The sequence below is a fragment of the Mauremys reevesii genome, linkage group 11, assembly GCF_016161935.1.
Source record: "Mauremys reevesii isolate NIE-2019 linkage group 11, ASM1616193v1, whole genome shotgun sequence".
Lineage (NCBI taxonomy): Eukaryota > Metazoa > Chordata > Testudines > Geoemydidae > Mauremys > Mauremys reevesii.
In genome coordinates, this window is record NC_052633.1 from 13,904,327 (window position 1) to 13,924,377 (window position 20,051).

At 44.0% G+C, this 20,051-nt stretch overlaps 1 protein-coding gene across 11 annotated transcripts in view; it reads left to right on the forward strand.

The window, feature by feature from the left end:
• The window catches only part of ERBB4 (erb-b2 receptor tyrosine kinase 4), a 1,095,893-nt gene that overhangs the window by 1,063,219 nt on the left and 12,623 nt on the right, over positions 1–20,051 (forward strand). For 9 of the 11 annotated variants that reach the window (XM_039494132.1, XM_039494133.1, XM_039494137.1 and 6 more), the window contains 2 exons: positions 18,657–18,704; positions 19,658–19,955. In XM_039494132.1, coding sequence (XP_039350066.1) covers positions 18,657–18,704; positions 19,658–19,955 — 346 coding nt within the window. The remainder of the gene's footprint in view (positions 1–18,656; positions 18,705–19,657; positions 19,956–20,051) is intronic. The other 2 variants (XM_039494131.1, XM_039494136.1) reach the window with 1 other exon arrangement.

Genomic DNA, 20,051 nt, shown 5'->3' on the forward strand with positions numbered 1-20,051 from the left:
GGGAGGAAGGAGACTGCCGAGGGTGTGGCTGATGAATGTACAATTTATATATAATACCAGCTGCTGGAATCAGCAGAGGCTGACCCCTCTCATGTGACAGGGATATTAACCATTATAACTCTGAGCCATGTCAGATGTCTCGGGTCAGCACATAAAGTCTGGTCTCCTGCTAGCAGTCGCGTGTCTTACATTTATTACAGGAGTCACCAGGCAGCATGCACATATATGCACGCACACACAGGGCTAGATTTCAGTACAGCTAAATCAGCGTAATGCTGAAGTACCTCCCTGGTGAATCAGACATGCTGTGTCTAAGATACATAGTTGCCATAGAGGCTCCTGATTTCTAACACAGATAGGTTTGGGGGTTTTTTTTCTGGACATAAGCTCTGCTCTGTTTGCTCTGCAGTTGCAATAATGCAGATAATAATCAATGGAGATAAGGCTGCAATTGTTCCTCCTCTAAACATTCATGTTGATTTAAAACGAAATGCGCGGTAGCTCCTTTAAGAAATATTCTTTCTACTGTGCATACTTTAAGTACAGATGGATGTCAGTTGCAGGAATCACACAGACCTGAAATGCCTTCAAGTATCTATACGTACAGTGCTTTGAGTCTGGCATATTCTGTTTCCTTTGGGTAACTTGGATTTATGCTTGTTTGGTGTAATGAATATTAATATTAAATGAACTCATTCTGATCAGTGTTATTACTGTGAATACCAAATACATTGATACAGCTCAGGCAGTTTATGTTCATTGTTACTGGAAAATTAAATTTTATGTGAAAGTCTCCATGCTGCTTAGCTCAGGCAAGACACGGAGCCAGTAGCTACGAAATCTTCAAGTCCTTCCTGGAGATGAGGTGGTTGAAAAATACCATTTGTACCATCTCGCCCTGCACTTCCTGCGATTGTGTTTTTAATTTAAAAAATGAGGCAGGCTTACTGTGAGCTGCTAATGTGCTCTTTCTCTGGGCATCCTGCACAGAACCTCTTGGCTTAAATGTGCCATAGCACAATTCTAACAAGGGATCAGGAAAGCAGGGAGATTCTGAGCCTCTTTGTGTTTAGACATTAAAGTCAGTGAACTGAAGTAAGAGCACTTGTTCGCTAAGGAAAGCTGTGACGTTTCTGCTGTATGATCCTAAATCCGGGCAAGGTGATGCTAGGGTTAGGCACCAATGAAGGAGGATATACATAAGACAAATACAAAAAAACCCCAGTTTAATATACAGTAGTGACATAAAGCTGTATCCCGTAGGAAAGATGAAACCTCAGTGGGATGAGCTATGCCAGTGGCTCTCAAACTTTTGTACTGGTGACCCCTTTCACATAGCAAGTGTCTGAGAGTGACCCCCCCCTTATAAATTAAAAACACTTTTAAAATATATTTAACACCATTATAAATGCTGGAGGCAAAGCGGAGTTTGGAGTGGAGGGTGACAGCTCGCAACCCCCCATGTAGGAACCTCACCACCCCCTGAGGGGTCCCAACCCCCAGTTTGAGAACCCCTGGGATATGCCCTCACTGAACTAAACAAGGTGTTGCCTTCCTAATCCTCTGGGATCCGTTGAGATAGGCTGGAGGCACAAGGCCAAAGCCTCCTGTTACTCCACCATCACACACACACTGTTTTCCTGGCAGCCTGACTATTGGATCCAAGCTACCAAAGCTCCTCTTTCTGTGGCTAACTCACGGACTCCCTTGGAGAAGAGTTCCCCCTTAAAGGGGAGTTCCCCAGCATGGAAGGGGCACTGGGAAAAAGTTAATACAGGGGCTGGTCTGTCCAGAAAATTGGAATTTCAGCTAACCTACATTTTTCACATAAAGTGTCTGTCTGCTTCCCACAGAAAATTTTGACTTTTCATCAACACCTGTAAACCATAAAGTTCCAAAATCAGCAAAGGGGTTAACAACTGGTGGGTTTCCAGTACTGAGTGTTCTGTTTGGGTGAATAATTTCATGCTAGTGAAAGTCTAGTCATATCCACTGCAGTGGTTATAAGCCCAGACTTTTGTTGCTAGCACTAGCAAACCTCTTACATTCCCAACCATACAATTATTGACTCTGCTTTTTAACAAGTACTGTACTGCCTGAACAGGGACAGTGTTCGAACAGATGGAAGTCTCTTTTGTGTTAGCAGTTGTACACCACAATGCTTTTACCTTGGCTAATTCCCACTGCTGCTAACTGTTTATGCTGATCAGTCGCTCCTGCGAATGCAACCCTTGTTACTGTGTTCTGTACACCGTATATTATAGAAGCCCTTGATACCACTTGTGTAGGTAAGAGTCAGGTGATATTTCACTTCTGAACCTCAATTTATAATTAGCCCATAAAAAGTCACTCCAGAGTGAAATAGGGCAAAGTCTCATCTTAATTTGTTTTTAAAAACACATAAACGTGTGGGCTTTAAAGGGAGCGAAGAAAAGAAGAATTAGAATGATTATTAAGAGTATTTTATATGGACATGGCAACTTTCATTAGAGATGTTGGGCACAATTCTTAGGATTGAGATGTCTGCCACATGGAGCACACCAGAGCTCTGGCTTGACTAAACTCCTTAGCCACACAGGTGACCTACATAGGAACCTAGAGGGCAGGGCCACTGCGGTCAATCTGACTTCAAAGCAGGAGTGGAGCAGGCCTCTTCTGTGGCAGTGACCTACTGCACCCATTACTCATGTGACATTCCGAATACACAGAGCACCACATCAATTCCCTACAGGTCAGCCACTTTGTGCCTCTAACAGGTAGTTGATTTGGTATTAAGAGAAAAAAATAATTTAAAACTGCTGAGATGACAGGCCAGATCGGTGCCCTGGCATAACCCCACTGACTGTTGCAACCCCGCTCTAGTCTGCAGGGTGATGCAAAGGGTAAACAAAAGGTGGATTTGTCCCACTGAATTTAAAACCCACACACTGCAGCCATGTGGCACATTTCCCAAATTGAAAACTTCTTGTCTGCATTTTTTTTACATTATAACTATGCCTTCAAATTATGTCATTATTTTACAGTAACGTTAATTGCATAAATAGACATATAGTAATTGCAATGACTATATAACTATTCTACAAACTTCAAAATTGCCTTTGAAATTAAAAAAAAAAACCCACTTGAAAAGTGGTCTGATTGTTGTGAGAAGATTCCACAAAAATGAAGTAATTCACAAAAAGAGTGGAGAATGCTTAGAGGATTTGGCCCTAACCTTCCAATATACACAAATTATGGGTTGGACAATAGAGACCCTTTAATCAGATTCTCCTATAGCCTTTATTATGAATTTCTTTCTTTTGGGGGCTTGACTGACAACTGTGGGGGGAGATTGTGCAGGGGAATTTCAGGGAGTTAAGAATCTGCTTTATGCCCCGGCATGGACTTTCTAGACTGCAAATTAATGCATGCTGGAGTAAACAGATGCAATGCCAGTTCCCCCAGCTAAGTTGGTGCAGAGGGTGCTGTAATTTGCCAATAGGACAGGCTAGCAGTCAATCACTTCCCTCTGCCCCCACTGCAAGGAGGAAGCAGGGAGGGAGTTGTTTCTCCCACCCTTTGCATTGAGGGCTTTAATAATAGGATGGCTGTGATGAGGCCTTCTGTTACACTTACCCATCCCTACTATTTTCAATGAGTGGAATTCAGTAAACATTTCTGCTGATGATGCATGAGCCAGAAGAGAAGCCAGCTGCTTCTACCAGACCTGTGCCGGCTCTGCAACAGGAGGCAAAAGGAATTATTAGAAGGAAGTCCCATGGCCTGTGTTGTGTAGGAGGTCAGACAAGATGATTGCAAGACCCCTTCTGGCCTTAACTCTATGAATTTATGAAGCAGAAAAAAAGTACTTTGTCCTAACAGTCAGCAATATGACTCTGTAGTCAGAGATTTTAAGGCCAGAAGGGGCCATTGTGATCATCTACTGTGAACCCCCGGATAACACAGGCAAGAGAATCTCACCCATAACTTCTGCATCAAGCCCATCACTTGTGTTTGAGCTAAAGCACCTCTTTAAAAAGCTATCGAGTCACGACTTCAAGATTGAAAGTGATGGAGAGTTCACCACAACCCTACATAAATTGTTCCAATAATTAACTATCCTCACCATGAACTTTGATGGCCTTATTTCTAGTCTGAATTTGTCTAGCTTTAGCTTCCAACCATTGGCTCTCATTATGCCTCTTCCTGCTAGCTTAAAGAGCTGCCAACTATCAGAAATCTCTTCTGCTCAGAGCGCAGGTTTGCTGAGCAAAATGGAGCCATGTGTTACATACTGTTCAGATAAAACCTGCATTTAATGTTGCCTTTTTGTTCTGGTTGGCTTCTGCTATATGCTGCCTTCTGTATTTCTTCAATACCTTCTTCGTAATAAAGGGACCAGAACTGTCAATGTTTTCACCAAATGTGACTTCTCCCTCTGCTAACCCCATTTCCACTGCAAGACAGGAGCTCTCTGATTCAAACAAGACTTCATGCTTTTATATATGCAACCAAGAACTTAACTGTTTTAACTTTGCATACAATTTCATTCATTCCTAAGTCCTGGGAATCAAAATAGGTGATCAAAACGTATCCTAATATTCCATGTCTTGCCACTAGTTTGTGTCATTTCCTTATGCATTCAAGTGCTGTAGTTCATCTCCAATACCATAACAGAGGAACTTGTAGATTAATAGGATACTGTATCAAAGGCATTCTTAAAATTCAGGAAAATTGTGTTGACAGTGTCCCTCCATTAGCTCTCTTGTTTCTTCAAAACACTTGGTTAAGAATAATCACCCATTTTATTAATTCATCCTGAATGTCTTTCAGCACACCATAATGTTCCAGATATTTCCCTACTCTGTGCCTAATTAGTGGTTTTAGTATTTGGTACAATGATAAAGTCAAATCTGTAGATCAGTTGTTTAGCCAAGAATCATAGGACTGGAAGGAACCTTGAGAGGTCATCTAATCTAGTCCCCTGCACTAAGGCAAGACTAAGTATTATAGACCATTCCTGACAGGTGTTTGTCTAACCTGCTCTTAAAAATCTCCAATGATGGAGATTCCACAGCCTCCCTGGGCAATTTATTCTAGTGCTTAACCATCCTGACAGGAAGTTTTTCCTAATGTCCAACCTAAACCTCCCTTGCTGCAATTTAAGTCCATTGCTTCTTGTCCTATTATCAGAGGTTAAGAACAATTCTTCTCCCTCCCCCTTGTAACAACCTTTTATGTATTTGAAAACTGTTATCATGACCCCTCAGTTTTCTCTTTTCCAGATGAAACAAACCCCATTTTTTCAATCTTCCCTCACAGGTCATGTTTTCTAGGCCTTTAATCATTTTTGTTGCTCTTTTCTGGACTTTCTCCAGTTTGTCCACATCTTTCCTGAAATGTGGCACCCAGAACCGGACTCAATATTCCAGTTAAGGCCTAATCAGCGTGGAGTAGAGCGGAAGAATTACTTTTCGTGTCTTGCTTTCAACACTCCTGCTTATATATCCCAGAATGATGTTCGCTTTTTTTGCAACAGAGTTACACTGTTGACTCATATTTAGCTTGTGGTCCACTATGACTCTCACATACCTTTCTGCAGTACTCCTTTCTCCCATTTTGTACATGTGCAACTGATTGTTCCTTCCTAAATGGAGTACTTGACATGTGTCCTTATTGAATTTCATCCTATTTACTTCAGACCATTTCTTCAGTTTGTCCAGATCATTTTGAATTTTAATCCTATCCTCCAAAGCACTTGCAAACCCTCCCAGCTTGGTATTGTTCACAAACTTTATAAGTGTACTCTCTTTGCCATTATCTAAATCATTGATGAAGACATTGAACAGAACCGGACCCAGAATCTGCTGTTAGGTATTGGCAGTTAGTTTTGGTACCATTTCCTGCTTTTTAAAGAGGGTTTTGTTTTGTTTTGTTTTTATTCCAAGTCCTCTACTCTTTCTGCTTTTCATCTCCCTTAAGAAGTTTTGGATGGGTTTTAGAATTTAATCAATGTTTTTAGTCATCAGGCTAGCTTCAGTCGTTTTTGTCTCCTTGTCCCTGGGAAATATCTAATGTCATATATCTGTTTCTAGCCCTGTATTGGAAAGCCAACATCATAAAGCAGTTTTTATGCCTAAGACCCAGAGAGCGAACCTAGGTATAAACAGAAAGTGAAACTGACTGGTCTAATTTTATTGCGTAGGATGAGTAGAATATAAAACAGCATCAAATCTGATGTCAAATAAATTAGATTAAAACAGTTCAGGTTTACTGATCTATCTTAAAAGAGAGATAATTTACAATGTCTCTTTAAAATATGCTAAATTTGTGACAGAAAAGAAAAAGAGGGAAATTCATATGTAGGGATCAAACAAAACACATGTGGGCCGACACTTAGCTATAGCAGGGTACATTTTTAGTGCCAGATTCCATAGCCTTATGACAAGTAGTCCCTTGCTGCATAAGCAGTCCTACTGAAATTAGCAGTGCTGCTCACAGAGAAAGGCACAGCATGAGTAAGGGTATCAGAAGCTGGCTGTTAGCGTGCCCCATGCTAGCTAGCTGTTGAAGGTCATGTTGCAAGAGTTGCCCTACACTGTGTGACAGGGTCAGGCCAGATGGCTACAAGAGAGTGGTCGAAGGTAGACACATTAGCTCCAGGTTAAGCAGGTCCCTTTTCCCTGGGTAAGATAACAGGGACTATTCCAGAACACTCAGGAACTTTCTAGAACTAATTAAGGCAGGCCGACCAATTCGGACACCTGTAGCCAATTGGGAAGTTACTAGAATTAATCAAGGCTAATCAGGACACCTGGTTTAAAAAGGCTCTCACTCCAGTTAGTGCGGTGTGCGTAAGGAGCTGGGAGTGAGAGGACGTGCTGCTGGAGAACTGAGAAGTACAAGCATTAACAGACATCAGCAGGAAGGTCCTGTGGTGAGATTACAGAAGGTGTTGGAAGGAGACCATGGGGAAGTAGCCCAGGGAATTGTAGCTGTCGTGGAGCTGTTCCAGAAAGCATTCTAGACAGCTGCAGTCCACAGGGCCCTGCGCTGGAACCTGGGTAGAGGGTGGGCCCAGATTCCCCCCAAAACCTCCCAACTCCTGATCCAACACAGGAAGGTCTCTGAAGCTAGCAAAATCTGCCAATAAGCGCAGGACCCACCAAGGTAGAGGAGGAACTTTATCACAACTGCTAATCTTGTCCCTCTTGTTTTTTCTCTGACATACATTTAGATCCAGATTAACCTTTCTAGTTTTGGAGGGTATTTGTTCTGGGGTTTGGGGTTTGGACACACATTTGCTACCAATTTAATATATATTTGGGATCAGCTAGCTGTGCTCTTGCCTTGCAGCAGGATTACCCTCCCCCAGTTAGAATTACCGTGAGTTCACACTCCCACCAAAGGACAGTAACCAGTCCAGGGGACCACAGCTGTACTTTGCAAGAGCTATCAGTATGTGAAATGGAAATGTACTGAGCTTCACTGTCACTGGTTTAAAATCAGGAGCATCTGCCTCATCTATGAATAGCTGTGGGCTCTGTTAACAAACAAGAGAACTTGCAGCTGATTCAGTTCATCGTCTTTTCTCAAAAAAAAAAAAAAGTCCATGGCTATAAAGGGAGTGACTGCCAAATATTTCTAAACTCCACTGATGAGGCACTTGGTGAGTTTCCAAAAATCTTTTTTATTCAGGAAGCACAGCTGGAAGAGTGGGTGAGACTGACTAGAAAGACCTGACCCCAGATTTTCAAATGCACAGAACCCTCAGGGAGTGTCAGAGTTGGGAAAGAATCCCATTTAGGCACCTAAATAGGTACCAATTTTTTTAAAAAGTGTTCAGCACCAAGAAGAACGACTTGTGATACATGTGGCCAGATTTTCAAAAGAGTTCAGTATGCAACATGCTGAGTTTTTGGAAATGTGAACACTTATTTTGGTGCCTAAGTGGGAGCTGAGCTCTTTTAAAAACCTATTCCTGACTTGTGGGTGCCAAATTCACTTGAAAATTTAGCCTATAATGCAAGTGACTCCTCTGCAACCAAGTAGATGGTTACAAAAATATATGAGCCTCCACAACACGTACACTTTAAAGTGCACTGACATGCCAAGCGTCATCCCATCATTGCAGACACCTTACACAGCTCTTAGTGGTACCAAGGGATGTTTGTAGCTGGCCCAGGAAGTTAATAGTGGGGCCTGGGCACAGTGTGTTCATCATTCAGGATGAGAGAAGCAGTTGCACTGAAGCACTATAGGAAGGGTCAAGGTGGAAAACAGCAGGATAGACAACTCTGCAGAGTTCAAGAGCTAGGACAACGGAGTCGGAGTCAGGAAATAACAATTAGGGCTGGTCGAAACTTTTCCCTTGGAACTGCTTCTGACTAAATGAAATTTTTTGCCAAAAAAGTATCACGTTCTTTGAAAATGGTCACATTTTTTTGGCCAAAAAACCCTGAATACCCCAAAACATAAAAGTTTTTGGTTTATAGGTGAAAACCAAAAAAGTGATTAGGAAAAGCCACTGAAGTGCCTCAATAAGAGTTGTTGTTTGAGTACCTTCTGCCCCATTCTCTTCTATGGGTTTCTGAATTGGACTACCCTTCCCATGAGCCCATGGAACGCCCATGATGCATCACAGCAGTCCATCAAGAGGGGCGACTATGGTGCATCATGGGAGATGTAGTCTGGCCAGGGATTATGCCCCCTAAACATATTTTTCATATGGGCCATATCCATTTGGTATAAAATGACTTGGTAGCCAATGTAAAGATGCTGCCTTCCTTAGTTGTTAAATGCTGATAACGAAAAAAAAAAACCAGAGCTATAAAAAGAAGCAAAGCTAGATGGGGTGGGGTAGGGCGGAGGGGACATAGAGGAGGTTTAGATTTAGAATGCTAATGATTACTTTATCCAAATCAGTTGGATGGCTATTTCTTTTAAAGTATTATTGCCACCAAATTCCCAGCCCTGTTCTAAATCATCCCAGCATCTCATCAAGAAGCCTTTCTTTGCATTAAGAGACCAAGAGTGCACAATTATGGGTTTCTTTTCACTTTGCATAACAAAATGGAGAGATTATCATCAAGTTACTATTCAGATTTTAGGAGGATTTAAAAAAAAAAAAAAAAGAACCATCTTTATCTATTAGAGCTCCCTGTTCAGGCCAGCACGCTGTAATGATTACTCCTGTAAAGGCTTCGGAGGAGATGTGCTCTATTTCATTCTCAATGAGGGTTGATGGCATTTTGAGAGGCTCAGAATAGCCTTTGATTACTGTATAAAACAGAATGGGGAAGCTGGTTATGTAGTGGGGGTATTGCCACGAGTGCTCCTCATCAGCTTTCTATTATGCTTTTTCTGCCGGGAACAGATCACAATCACAAATCACAAGCATGTTGTGTTTTTATTCTTATTTTCCCTGCTTTTCAAAAGTTGTGGGCTTTAAAGTTCAGAGTTCTAGTTTAACAGCCGTGTACAAAGGGGTGATTTTCAGACTCTGTGGTTCAGTCAGGTACCACTGCATAAAAGCAAGGTCAACATCTTGACCCTGTCATTGGCAAGTATTCTCCTCTAAACTGTTGGGACATGCCAAGTGTTATAGGGGTATCATTCGTTGTACAATGCAAGGGCCCTGGTACTGGAGAAAGAATGACAGGGAATCAATCCTGAGGAAAGTGAAATGGATTGAAAAGAAGGATTAGAGAGAGGGACAAGAATATGGAGCCTTCCTCCCCACCCCCATGCCGGTTGGCTTTCCTTCCAGCCTGTTTGGTGCCCAAACTGCATTAATGTAAAGTAAGTCAATTTTATATGAAAAAAATACTCGCTCATGTATCAATATGTCCACATGAAAGCCAATTCATTATTATGAAGGTTTAAGCCTGTTTTTCACACCTTTCCCAATCCTTCCACTGATGTCTTTTCAACAGATATTTAATGCTGTGCAGCAGAACACTTCTGTTTTATTCACAGACAAGGTATAGCGCTGGGCAATAGCAATGTACCTGGATCCCCAGCTGCAAGGCTGTGGAGAGCAGCTCATTCTAAAACGTATGATCATGGATGTGGCTGGGGCCACTTTAGCCCCCGGCGTAAACTGGCTCAACCTCAGAGGCCACAGACTCTGCCAGCGATTGCCGGAATACCAGATGTTCTGACTTCCTTCTCCTGTTTTTTGGTGCACCAGCTCTCTATGAGCCAGGACTTCCCCTACATGGGAAATCCACTGCTGTCCTATTAGGGCAGCTTTCCAACTCCTTTGAGCTGTTCCAGATTGGCTAAAGCGAAGGGCAAAGCCACCCTCTTACAAAAAAGTCCCTGGACTCTTTAATGTCCCCATTGAGCAGACAAGACCTTGGTTTTTAAGGTCTCCTCTGCAAGTCCCATGCACAGCAAGCTGCATGGAACCTAATTTATCTTGCTTGGAAGAACTGGTGAGTTGAATCGAGTCGACCCTGTTGAGATAGCTGCAGGGAATCTAGGTGTTTCAAAGCTGAGACTTAGTCTACAAAGCCTCTAGATATCATTGTACAAACATTGATTCATTTATATGTATCATTATATAGACTGATTTTGTTTTACAAAATTGCCCTTCCTCCTTTTAGTTTAGGGTCAGATATATTTGTTGTGGGTAGTCTAAAGCCAGAGCAGAGTAAGCGGTTCACTCAGTGGTCAGAAGGAGGCCGTGAATCTTCTGGGAAGAGGTGGATGTTCTCCAGGGGAGCTGTTTCCAATTTCAATTCCATTTCAGTTTGGATCAGTTGTAAATACCAGCCTGTTCCTTTGAAATGTAACTGGTGTTTGCTCTGGGCTGACGGGACAGCTATGCATTGTTTGTTCTGTCTGCAGCACTACCAGAGTATCCAAAGCACATTATTCAGATCCACTGGCATAAACCAGCTGTCCTTATTCCAGGCGGACTGCTGAAATCTTACAGCAGCAGCTGTGCGGTCAGGTACATTTAGGAGGCTGCAGTTTGGTGACTTAAGGCTGGGTGCTCACTCGGTTTCTATCAAGACAGTTTCTGGTGATTAGCTATTCTGATACAAACAGCCCTGGTATAGAATTCCACAAGAGAGGTAGGCAGAGCATGTGTGAGGTCTGAAATGCATGTGTAAGAGATATCATAAACTGGGCATTGTGGTGCAGTCATTTTACTCCTGTGCAAAATAGGCGTGACGTTGTCATTGTTGGGAGTATTTTACTCCTACTTTGCACTCACTTTGTACAGGTGTAACTAACTATCCAAGGTGCAACAGGGCTTAGTGAAGTGGGGCAGGGAGATTTGTATGTGAGAGCGAGAGAAAGATTTATGAGACAAATCCTGAGGTTATTGCTCCATTTTTACTAAAGCAAACTCCAAGAGCCTGGCACCGGGTAAGCTCAGTTGGCTTCTTTTCTGAGTACCACGTAGTAGAGCTGTTAAACAATGTCCTTTAAAAAATTCATAATTTCCTCTGAAAAAAATTTTTGATGAAAAAAATAGACCCCAAACTCATTTTTAAACCATAAACAGAATCAAGCTGTGGAGATTTTCCCTTTTTTGGTTTTCAATTTCCATTTTTGGGGTTAAAAAACAGAACATTTCAACCAAAATGAAAATTTTCACTTTGGTCGAAAGAGCCCTTTTTAGTCCAAAAATGTTGCACAACAAACCTTTTTTGACCAGCTCCATCAGTGAGTCATTTTGATAGGGCATAAACCCTGATGCCTGAGAGCACTTATCCAGCAGTCCTACCAGAGATTTCAGCGGGGGTTTAACTCCCAATGTGACAGCTCTTCTCTGCTACATAAATTGCCAAGTATGTCAGGCAAAATGCACCTCTAATCCTGACCACTGGACAATATACATCTGAGCGTTCTTTGGAATGATCCTATGAATTCAGTAGAACCACATGGCAGCCCAAATACTGGAGTGGAGGTCCAGCAATGAAGCAGTTAAAAGAACGTATTAGAGTCAAATTTAGTCCCACATCTGCTGACTAACACAAGTATTCTGCCCGAGTACAAGCCTGCCTGACCCCCCCTGGGTCTGTACGCAGGTGGCTACCCTGCCATTGCCCATGCTGCCATGGTCTCGCTGGTAGTTTGAGTGTGCTAGCTCAAGCACACCCAGCATGTGCGTCTCTCCTGTAGTCAGGGGGGCTATTTGCAGAGTTAGGTGCAGCTCAGCTTGAGCTTGGCAGACTCTGCCCTGTCGTAAGGCAAACACCCTGGATAATGTGAATTTAGGGTTGATTTATAACAAGAAGTGGCTCCAGTTTTGTAAACTTCCCTATCGAATGTTTGTGTTTCCTGCCTGACAACAGTGAAAACCAGCATCACAGCGGCACTCAGTGCTGCTGTGGGAAAGAACCAGACTTGGGGATGTTTGACCCTCACCGGGGATGAAAGGGATGCGGGTGCAGGGGTGAGCACCCCACGTCCCATCTGGTAGTGTCAGGACTCACTGATTCTCAGCACTTCCTGCCACCTGAAAGACGCTGAGTGCAGCTCTGGAGAAGACTGTGCATCCAATCAACCTGGTCAAGGTGGGGGACATGGGGAAGATGCTATGATCAGGGTCCTATAAGCACTGCAGAAAGGGCTACTGGAAATGGAGTGTGAGAAACACAGCTTGGAACGATGATGTGGGCAAGATCCCATCAGCATAAAATTGAAAGGAGACGCAGAAGAGATGCTATTCCAATGGCTGTGTAAAGTCCAGTATGGAGCGGCTGGTTTATCTTTGTTTTCATTACATTTTAACGCGCCACCACCACAACATTTTGCCCTTGCTATGAAGAGAGGAGCTATTGACCGAGAGAGACTGCATAGGCCTGGAAATGGAAAACAGATTAGCAGACAGAGAGCAATAACACAAAGCAATACCCACAAAGGTCTTATTTAACTTTGTTTTATTGAGGCTCATTTTACACGCATGTTAGAAGTTATAATAGCTCCTATGGCTTTGGCATTTAATACCACAGGGCCCCCTGGAAGGGAACGTTTTTGCCTGTTTTAATGTTTTGCCTGTTGTACTTTGCCTTGTGCTTGAAATGGAGTCACAGGCCAAAAAAATGGAATCTTACACGTTCCTTGTGAGGGATGCTGATGGACCGTTAGAAATGCTGGGTTCCCGATAGCCTATAATCAGGGTTTAATTTTAGGGGGCTGTATCTAACATAGATGTCCTGCCTACATGTTCAAAAGTGATCACTGAGTTTTTCAGTACCCATCTTGAGATACTTTAAATAAAATTGGCTGATTTTTCAGAAAGTGCTGAGCATGTGCCCTCTGATAATCAGACTTCCTCAAGAGGAATCTCAAGTTGAGCACCCAGCCTGCAGCAAAGCAAAAACCACTAGTTTCTTTCAGCAACCTAGGCCCTGTATGTGAGGGAAAAGGCACAGTATAGAGTTCTGTTTATTTTCTATCATTCAGACCCTACTTATACTAAAACTTTTCTTTCCAGTGAGTCAGTGTGTAAAATGCAAGAACAAACCGAACCAAAAAACATCATAATCCACAAAGTATTTATAATCCAAAAAGATTTATAATTTCAGCTATTGAAACTTCACCATTGGAAATATAAAAAGTATTCCATGCCACACACACCCGCCCCCAAAAATGTAATTTGCTGGCCAACTAAAAGTGACACAATAAAATAAAAGTTGGCTTGGTTCTTAAGTACGAAAAGTTGTTTTTGAAGCCTACAAAATTATGACATCACATTGTAATTAGGAGGCAATTTAACAACATTTAAACAACAATTATATCGCATTTTCAACCCACTAATTTGCACCACAGCTGTTCTCTTTGCCTCCTATTTTGGAAAAATGACTGTGGAGCTTTAATGATGGCAAAAAATAAAATGAATGTAAAAAGAAACTGCTCAGACAACAATAGATATGAAAAGAGCCTTGGTTAGTAGTCTATGGTGAGAATTCTATGGCTAGCATTTATGGCAAGATAAAGGAAATGCATGAGGAAAACATCATTACTGTGATGTTACTTGGCAGCATGTGTAGTGTGCAGGTTGCTGACCAGAGGGTTGTGAGTATAAGCTACCATAAATGCATTCATGTTGTTACGTCCTCTCCCAATATCTTAGAATGGGGTTATTCTAAGAGGGTCTTGTAATGGTTATTCTAAGGGAGTCACTTAATTTGTTACGGTCATGCAGTGTATATTTAATTGAAAGCCTAATAGCCAAGAAAATATGGAGACAGCATAGAGTTTTTAGGGATGACTGCATGATTCATGGTTAATGGAGCAAAGCAAACCCATGGTTGGGTCATCTTAGAACAAACAAAAATAGAAGGTGTATTGTTGTGTATTCCTTCCCGGTTATACAAATATGATTCCATTCAAACTGAAGAATATATTTGTTCCAGTTGCAAAGAAGTAAGGCAGCAAAAAGTCCTGTTTCTCCCAGCTGACAGACTCCTATTGACTCAATTCCATTGTTGTTATTGCTTTCTGCAGCCTAGAGGCATAGGACCCCCATGTTGGTTCATACACAGCATTCCTCTGGCATCTGACTCTTTTACACTTTTCTAATCTCCTGGACAGCAGGAAGGAAGTTGAGATGATCATAGAATCATAGAATATCAGGGTTGGAAGAGACCTCAGGAGGTCATCTAGTCCAACCCCCTGCTCAAAGCAGGACCAACACCAAATAAATAATCCCAGCCAGGGCTTCATCAAGCCTGACCTTAAAAACCTCTAAGGATGGAGATTCCACCACCTCCCTAGGTAACCCATTCCAGTGATCAGAGGACAGATGAAGACAAAAACGGAGCACTAAGCAATAGGTAGCGAACTCCCATCCCTGATTCAGGGTCCTCTCTGTTTCCAAGAGTGCCCCTCTTAGATCATCACTCCCTAGTTCTCGATTCACAAAGGACCAGTCTGCAATCATCAGTTTTGCCTGAAGCCTCTGCCTTCTCCACAGATTCCTGCTTGTCTCCCTTCAGTCCTTGCCTCTGCCCCATCTTTTTGGAGTAGGCCAGGAATGTTCCCTGAATGCAGCATTTTAGAGGAAGAGGGTTTTCTTTTGAGCCCAGGATCTTGCCTTTCAGTGCGCCGATTCTTCCCTGGTGCAGTGATAGCCACTGCTAGTAGTTCTGATCAGCAGCTGGCAGCTTGGGGCGCATCTTTCCTTCTCAGGTGCAGTCTTGTTACCAGAGCCCAGCCCCAAGAAAAAAATCCTGACGGATGGCATTATGTCTGGGGAACAGGCAAGGCCAGAAGTGCTCAGATCTCAGTGGGCAGCTCTCCACCTCTTGTATCCAACATCTTTTCCCTGCTTAAAAGGATACACTCTAGTGCCCCAAATTCACTTCCAAGACCCTACAGCTTGCAGAAGATTGGTTGGCAGTGATCCCAACTCAGAGACGGTATTCAAGTGCCTACTGCAGGTCTCGATGTCTCTCTGCTGCCATGAACACACTCTTGTAAAGTGTCTTCTGGTTTCTCTTCCCCTAACAGCTCCTCTTTTCTCTTGGCGGGGATAGGCTTAGGGAGGCAGTTGCAAAATTGGTAGCTTCCTTCCCTCTATAAATCTATCCTGTATGCCTTCGTGACGAACAGATAAGTACATAAGCCTCTTGCTAACCCTAGAGACACAGTGCATATAGTGCATGGGGCGGCTCCAGGCCCCAGCACGCCAAGCGCGTGCTTGGGGTGGCATGCTGCGGGGGGTGCTCTGCCGGTTGCCGGGAGGGCGGCAGGCGGCTCCGGTGGACCTCCCGCAGGCGTGCCTGCGGAGGGTCCGCTGGTCCCACAGCTTCGGTGGAGCATCTGCAGGCACGCCTACGGGAGGTCCACCGGAGCTGTGGGATCGGCGACCAGCAGAGCGCTCCGCGCGGCGTGCCGCCGTGCTTGGGGAGGCAAAATAGCTAGAGCTGTCCTTGATAGTGCACCCCCTCCTTTCTCAGAGGAGTCATCCCAAATTGCAAATATCCCCAGAGGTGAATGTGAAAGTCCTGAAACTCTCCTCCAAATCAGCCTTCCTAATGGGCTCCAGAAGTTGGGCCATCTGTCAGACACTATGGAAGAGTGATGGAAGCTGCCATGCCTCTGGAGGTTGCATTTCACACTGTTTTGCAGCTCAGGCTGCTCAAGGGAGAGGATTTTTTTGTATACAGCTGGGACAGGACTGAGGCATTTTCTTGCTGTCTCCTCTAAGTCCTCTTCATCCCCCTGCCTTGGACGGTGCCTTCCATGCAGCTTGTGTCATCCTCCATTCTAGACCTGGCAGCAGCCAGAGCTGGCTCAGAAATGACAACTCTGTTCCCAGAGCAGCTCTGCCCTTCAGAAGTAGAAAGCTGTTTGGCAAGGACTTAAGGAACACAGCCAGGCACTTCCAGCCTCCAACCAGAGCCTTGTGCTCTACCACACTCAGCCAGCATTGTTATTTTATTCCCAGAGGAACTGTAGTTGGGGATTATTTCTTCTCCATCCGTGTTTCCTCATTCCTTTGGGGTTGTTTGAAGATCCAGGGTACCCACCACACTTATAAGACCAAATTTTGCCTTCAGATGCCCCTGCCTGGCTCCAAAAGGCCATATTTTGGCCCTGGATGCTAACTTAAACCGTTCCCCCTCCAAATCAGGATAACATTCTCAGAAGGTTTCTCCCAAGCTGTCTAGCCTAATCAGCCCTGAAGGGGAGAGAGCTTTCCAGGCCTGCAGCTTCCCCTGTGATTGGGGCATGAGGGACAACAGTTTGAGCAGGCAGGAGCTGAAAGCTCCTTGGACACACTGGCCTTGAGATTGTTCTCCCAAGGGCATACGTTGGGACTTCTCCAGTCCCTTCTCTGGATTCAGGGGCCAACCCTCTGCTCAGTGTGATGATCCAGGCTTCAGCTCTGGAAGGTCAGCTCCAGGAGCTCATCAAGGAAATTACTGCAAAAGCCTCTAACAGCTATGCTGTTCTTAGTATTGTTTCCTGATTCCCCCAAAGTGGAGATTCATAGCTCGTTTTGGAGGCTTCTCAGTCATAAACCTCATTTCCTGAGGCAGATTGCAGACAGAAGGCTATCCTGTCGGGCCTGCCTCCTGAATACTTGCTTTGTTCGATGGGCCTGAAAGGTATTGATGTTTGCTTGTCATTGTCCAGCCCTCATACCAGCAGTTATTTCGGTTTTGCAGACAAGCCTTTTCAGTTCTATCTTTTTGGTCTTAATTTAGCCCGTCAATTCTCACAAGCTGTTGATGGTTTTATTCCACTGCACGGCACTGTTAAGGGATAACACCTCTCCCTTCCTGGACAGTCTCTTTCACTACAGAATTAAAGACAATATCGTGATGCATACACACGTGTTGGGGGGAATTAAGCCTGCACTGTTTGCTGACATGAGAGGAATGTAGAATCAGGATTCCAGGTTCTCTAGAGGAGTGTGTTCTAGTGGTTATAGTCCATTTCTGCTTCTGCCTCCAGCCTGTTGCTGTCCCTCCATACTCCTACTCACTCACCCCACTGACTAGGGGAAAAAGGGGGGACTGTCTTTGAGATTGGTGTACGTTAAAGCTGCATGCACTTTTTGGATGCAAATCCCCCCTCACACACACTTTCTCACATTTTCCCCCTGCCCCGCTTTTTTCCAGTCAAAAAAATGAGCTACATTTTTTAAAAGTAAGAAAAAGTGGAATTTTTTCCTCACTGAAACTAAATAAAATATTTCAACTAAATTCAATTAATTTTTTATCAATAACAATTTTAAAAAAAATCAAATTAAAATAAAATTTTCAAAAATGTTCATGGCAAAAAATATTAGTTTTGACCAGCTTCTAGTGTGCGCAGACCTGGTGTGAGAGCCTCCCTGCTGTGCTGGCCTATTACAGCAGTTAAAAGAAGCCTAGCAGTGTAAAGAGGCCCTATACCAATTCCCATTGCATAGGCGCTATAGAAGATGGCACTGCCCTTCAAGCAGTCCCTTGAAAGCCCTGCCATATGAGGTATGCTGGGGGTAGGGTTTGGGGAAGAGGAGGTGAGTCAGGAGCAGGGGCCACATCTGGAACAGGGCCCCAGCATGCAGCTCTACCGAGGTTGCAGGCAATGCCAGGGCCCATCGGACGCCCCAGAGAGGCTTCCAGAACTTAGAGAGGCCCCCAGGGCTATGTAAAAGAGGCCAAGGGCCTCTCCATCTCCTGGAGCAGCTCAGGATTGTGAGGGCACAACGGTGGTTGAAAGCCACCTTAGCTCACCCGCTGCCTGCGTTCAGAGTTCCCATAGTTTTTTTCCCTGTCCTTGCTGGTTGATAATGGTAGAAAAGGAAACCTTCTCTGTATAGAGCAGGCTGATTAGAACTGATGGCACCCCACACTCTTCCCTGCTCTGCAGTGTCTCTGAGATGAGCCTGCCTTCTGCCTGCGTACATCAGTGTCTCTGTACAATCTGTCCTTTCAAAAACTAAACCAATGATATTGGCAAGACACACTCATCTTTCAGCAAGTGCAGCACCCATTCTTAATCAACTAGGGACAGATCCTGCAGGCCCTACTCAGGTAATCCTCCCATTAACACTGAAGGCTTGCTGACTTCATTGGAAGGCTTGCTTGAGTAGGAATGGCGGGAATTGACCCCTCTTCAGTAAACCTCACTGTTGTGCATGTTTTTCCCCATTAGTTCATACAGCTCATGTGACTTCTTCTTATATCCATCATTCCATTTTTCTTTCCTATTAGAGTGAACTTGGACACAGCCCTCCTCCTGCCTACGCCCCTATGTCAGGAGTAAGTATTTCACTATCAACCTTCATCCTTTAGGTTTTTTTCGTCTTTTTAAACCTTCTGTTTCCTCCCCTATTCTCTTCATAAATTCCTCAATTTACTCCAGTGCCAACACTGACTAGAATTAATACATAGGTTGGGCAAACCTACAAGGTCTCTCTAATCTGGATTCGTCAGGAAGCCCAGAGTTCTATGGTATTATGCATCCCAAATGGGTGAGCATACGTCTTAAAAAGGATCTAGGTAAAGTGCTTTGATGATTGTCTGTTCTGTCATGATTCTGAAAGTGATGTGCTCATCCCGACGAGCAGTTATTAGGTTGAGCCAAAGCAATGAGTTGATGCACCAATGGGAAAGCATCTTACCACACTAAAATTCAGTTCCCAGTGGGAACAGTGTATAGTTTACATGGCTGCTCTTTGACTGTTTACACCAAAACCAGCCCGCTCTGAATAAAGACAGTTCAGAGATGGAGGCTTTTTCTCTCCTCTCTGGAGGAAGGTTTCCACCAGCTCAGGTTTAAGGTTTGTTGTTAGGAGAGTATTTGTTCTCGCCAGCCGAATAGTTAGGGAGACCTACACATTATGGTCCCTGCTACTGTATATCTCAGTATTAGGCCTTGCATAGACTGGGGACTTGCCCTACTACCAGCTGTTGGTGGCCAGCAATTTGTGTAGTCACATCCATGTAAACAGGCAAAACAATTATTGTCTCTGCTGGAGTTCCCATCCGGCCAAAACCCAGGTACGCACCACCAGTGCAAACAGAGGCTTTGTGTATCTTCACCAGAGGTTGTAATGGTGGCAAGCCTCCCAGGCCTAGACAAGGCTTTGACCATTCGATAAAATGAAGCATTGAGCCAACATTGATGTGAAACCAAAGGCGCTTCCACATCTGTGTTTAGTCAGTTGCTTTATTTTGTCCTTCTCTCTTGCACCACTTTGTCTTTCTCACAGAACCAGTTTGTGTACAGAGGCGGCGGCTTTGCTACAGAACAAGGAGTGCCTGCGCCATACAGAGCTGTCAGCTGCATCACTCCAGAGGCGCCAGCCATCCAGGGGGCCACGGCAGAGATCTTTGACGACACTTGCTGTAATGGTACGCTACGGAAGCAGGTGGCTGCCCTTGCACAAGAGGACAGCAGCACTCAGCGGTACAGCGCTGACCCAACGGTGTTTGTACCAGAGCGGGGCCAACGGGGTGAGCTGGATGAAGATGGGTACATGACTCCAATGCGAGACAAACCCAAAACAGGTAAACCTCTAGCATTTTGCGGTGAAAGATCTGACTGAGCTAATCACAAATTTTTGGCTGAAACACACACACACACACACACGCACGCACCCAATT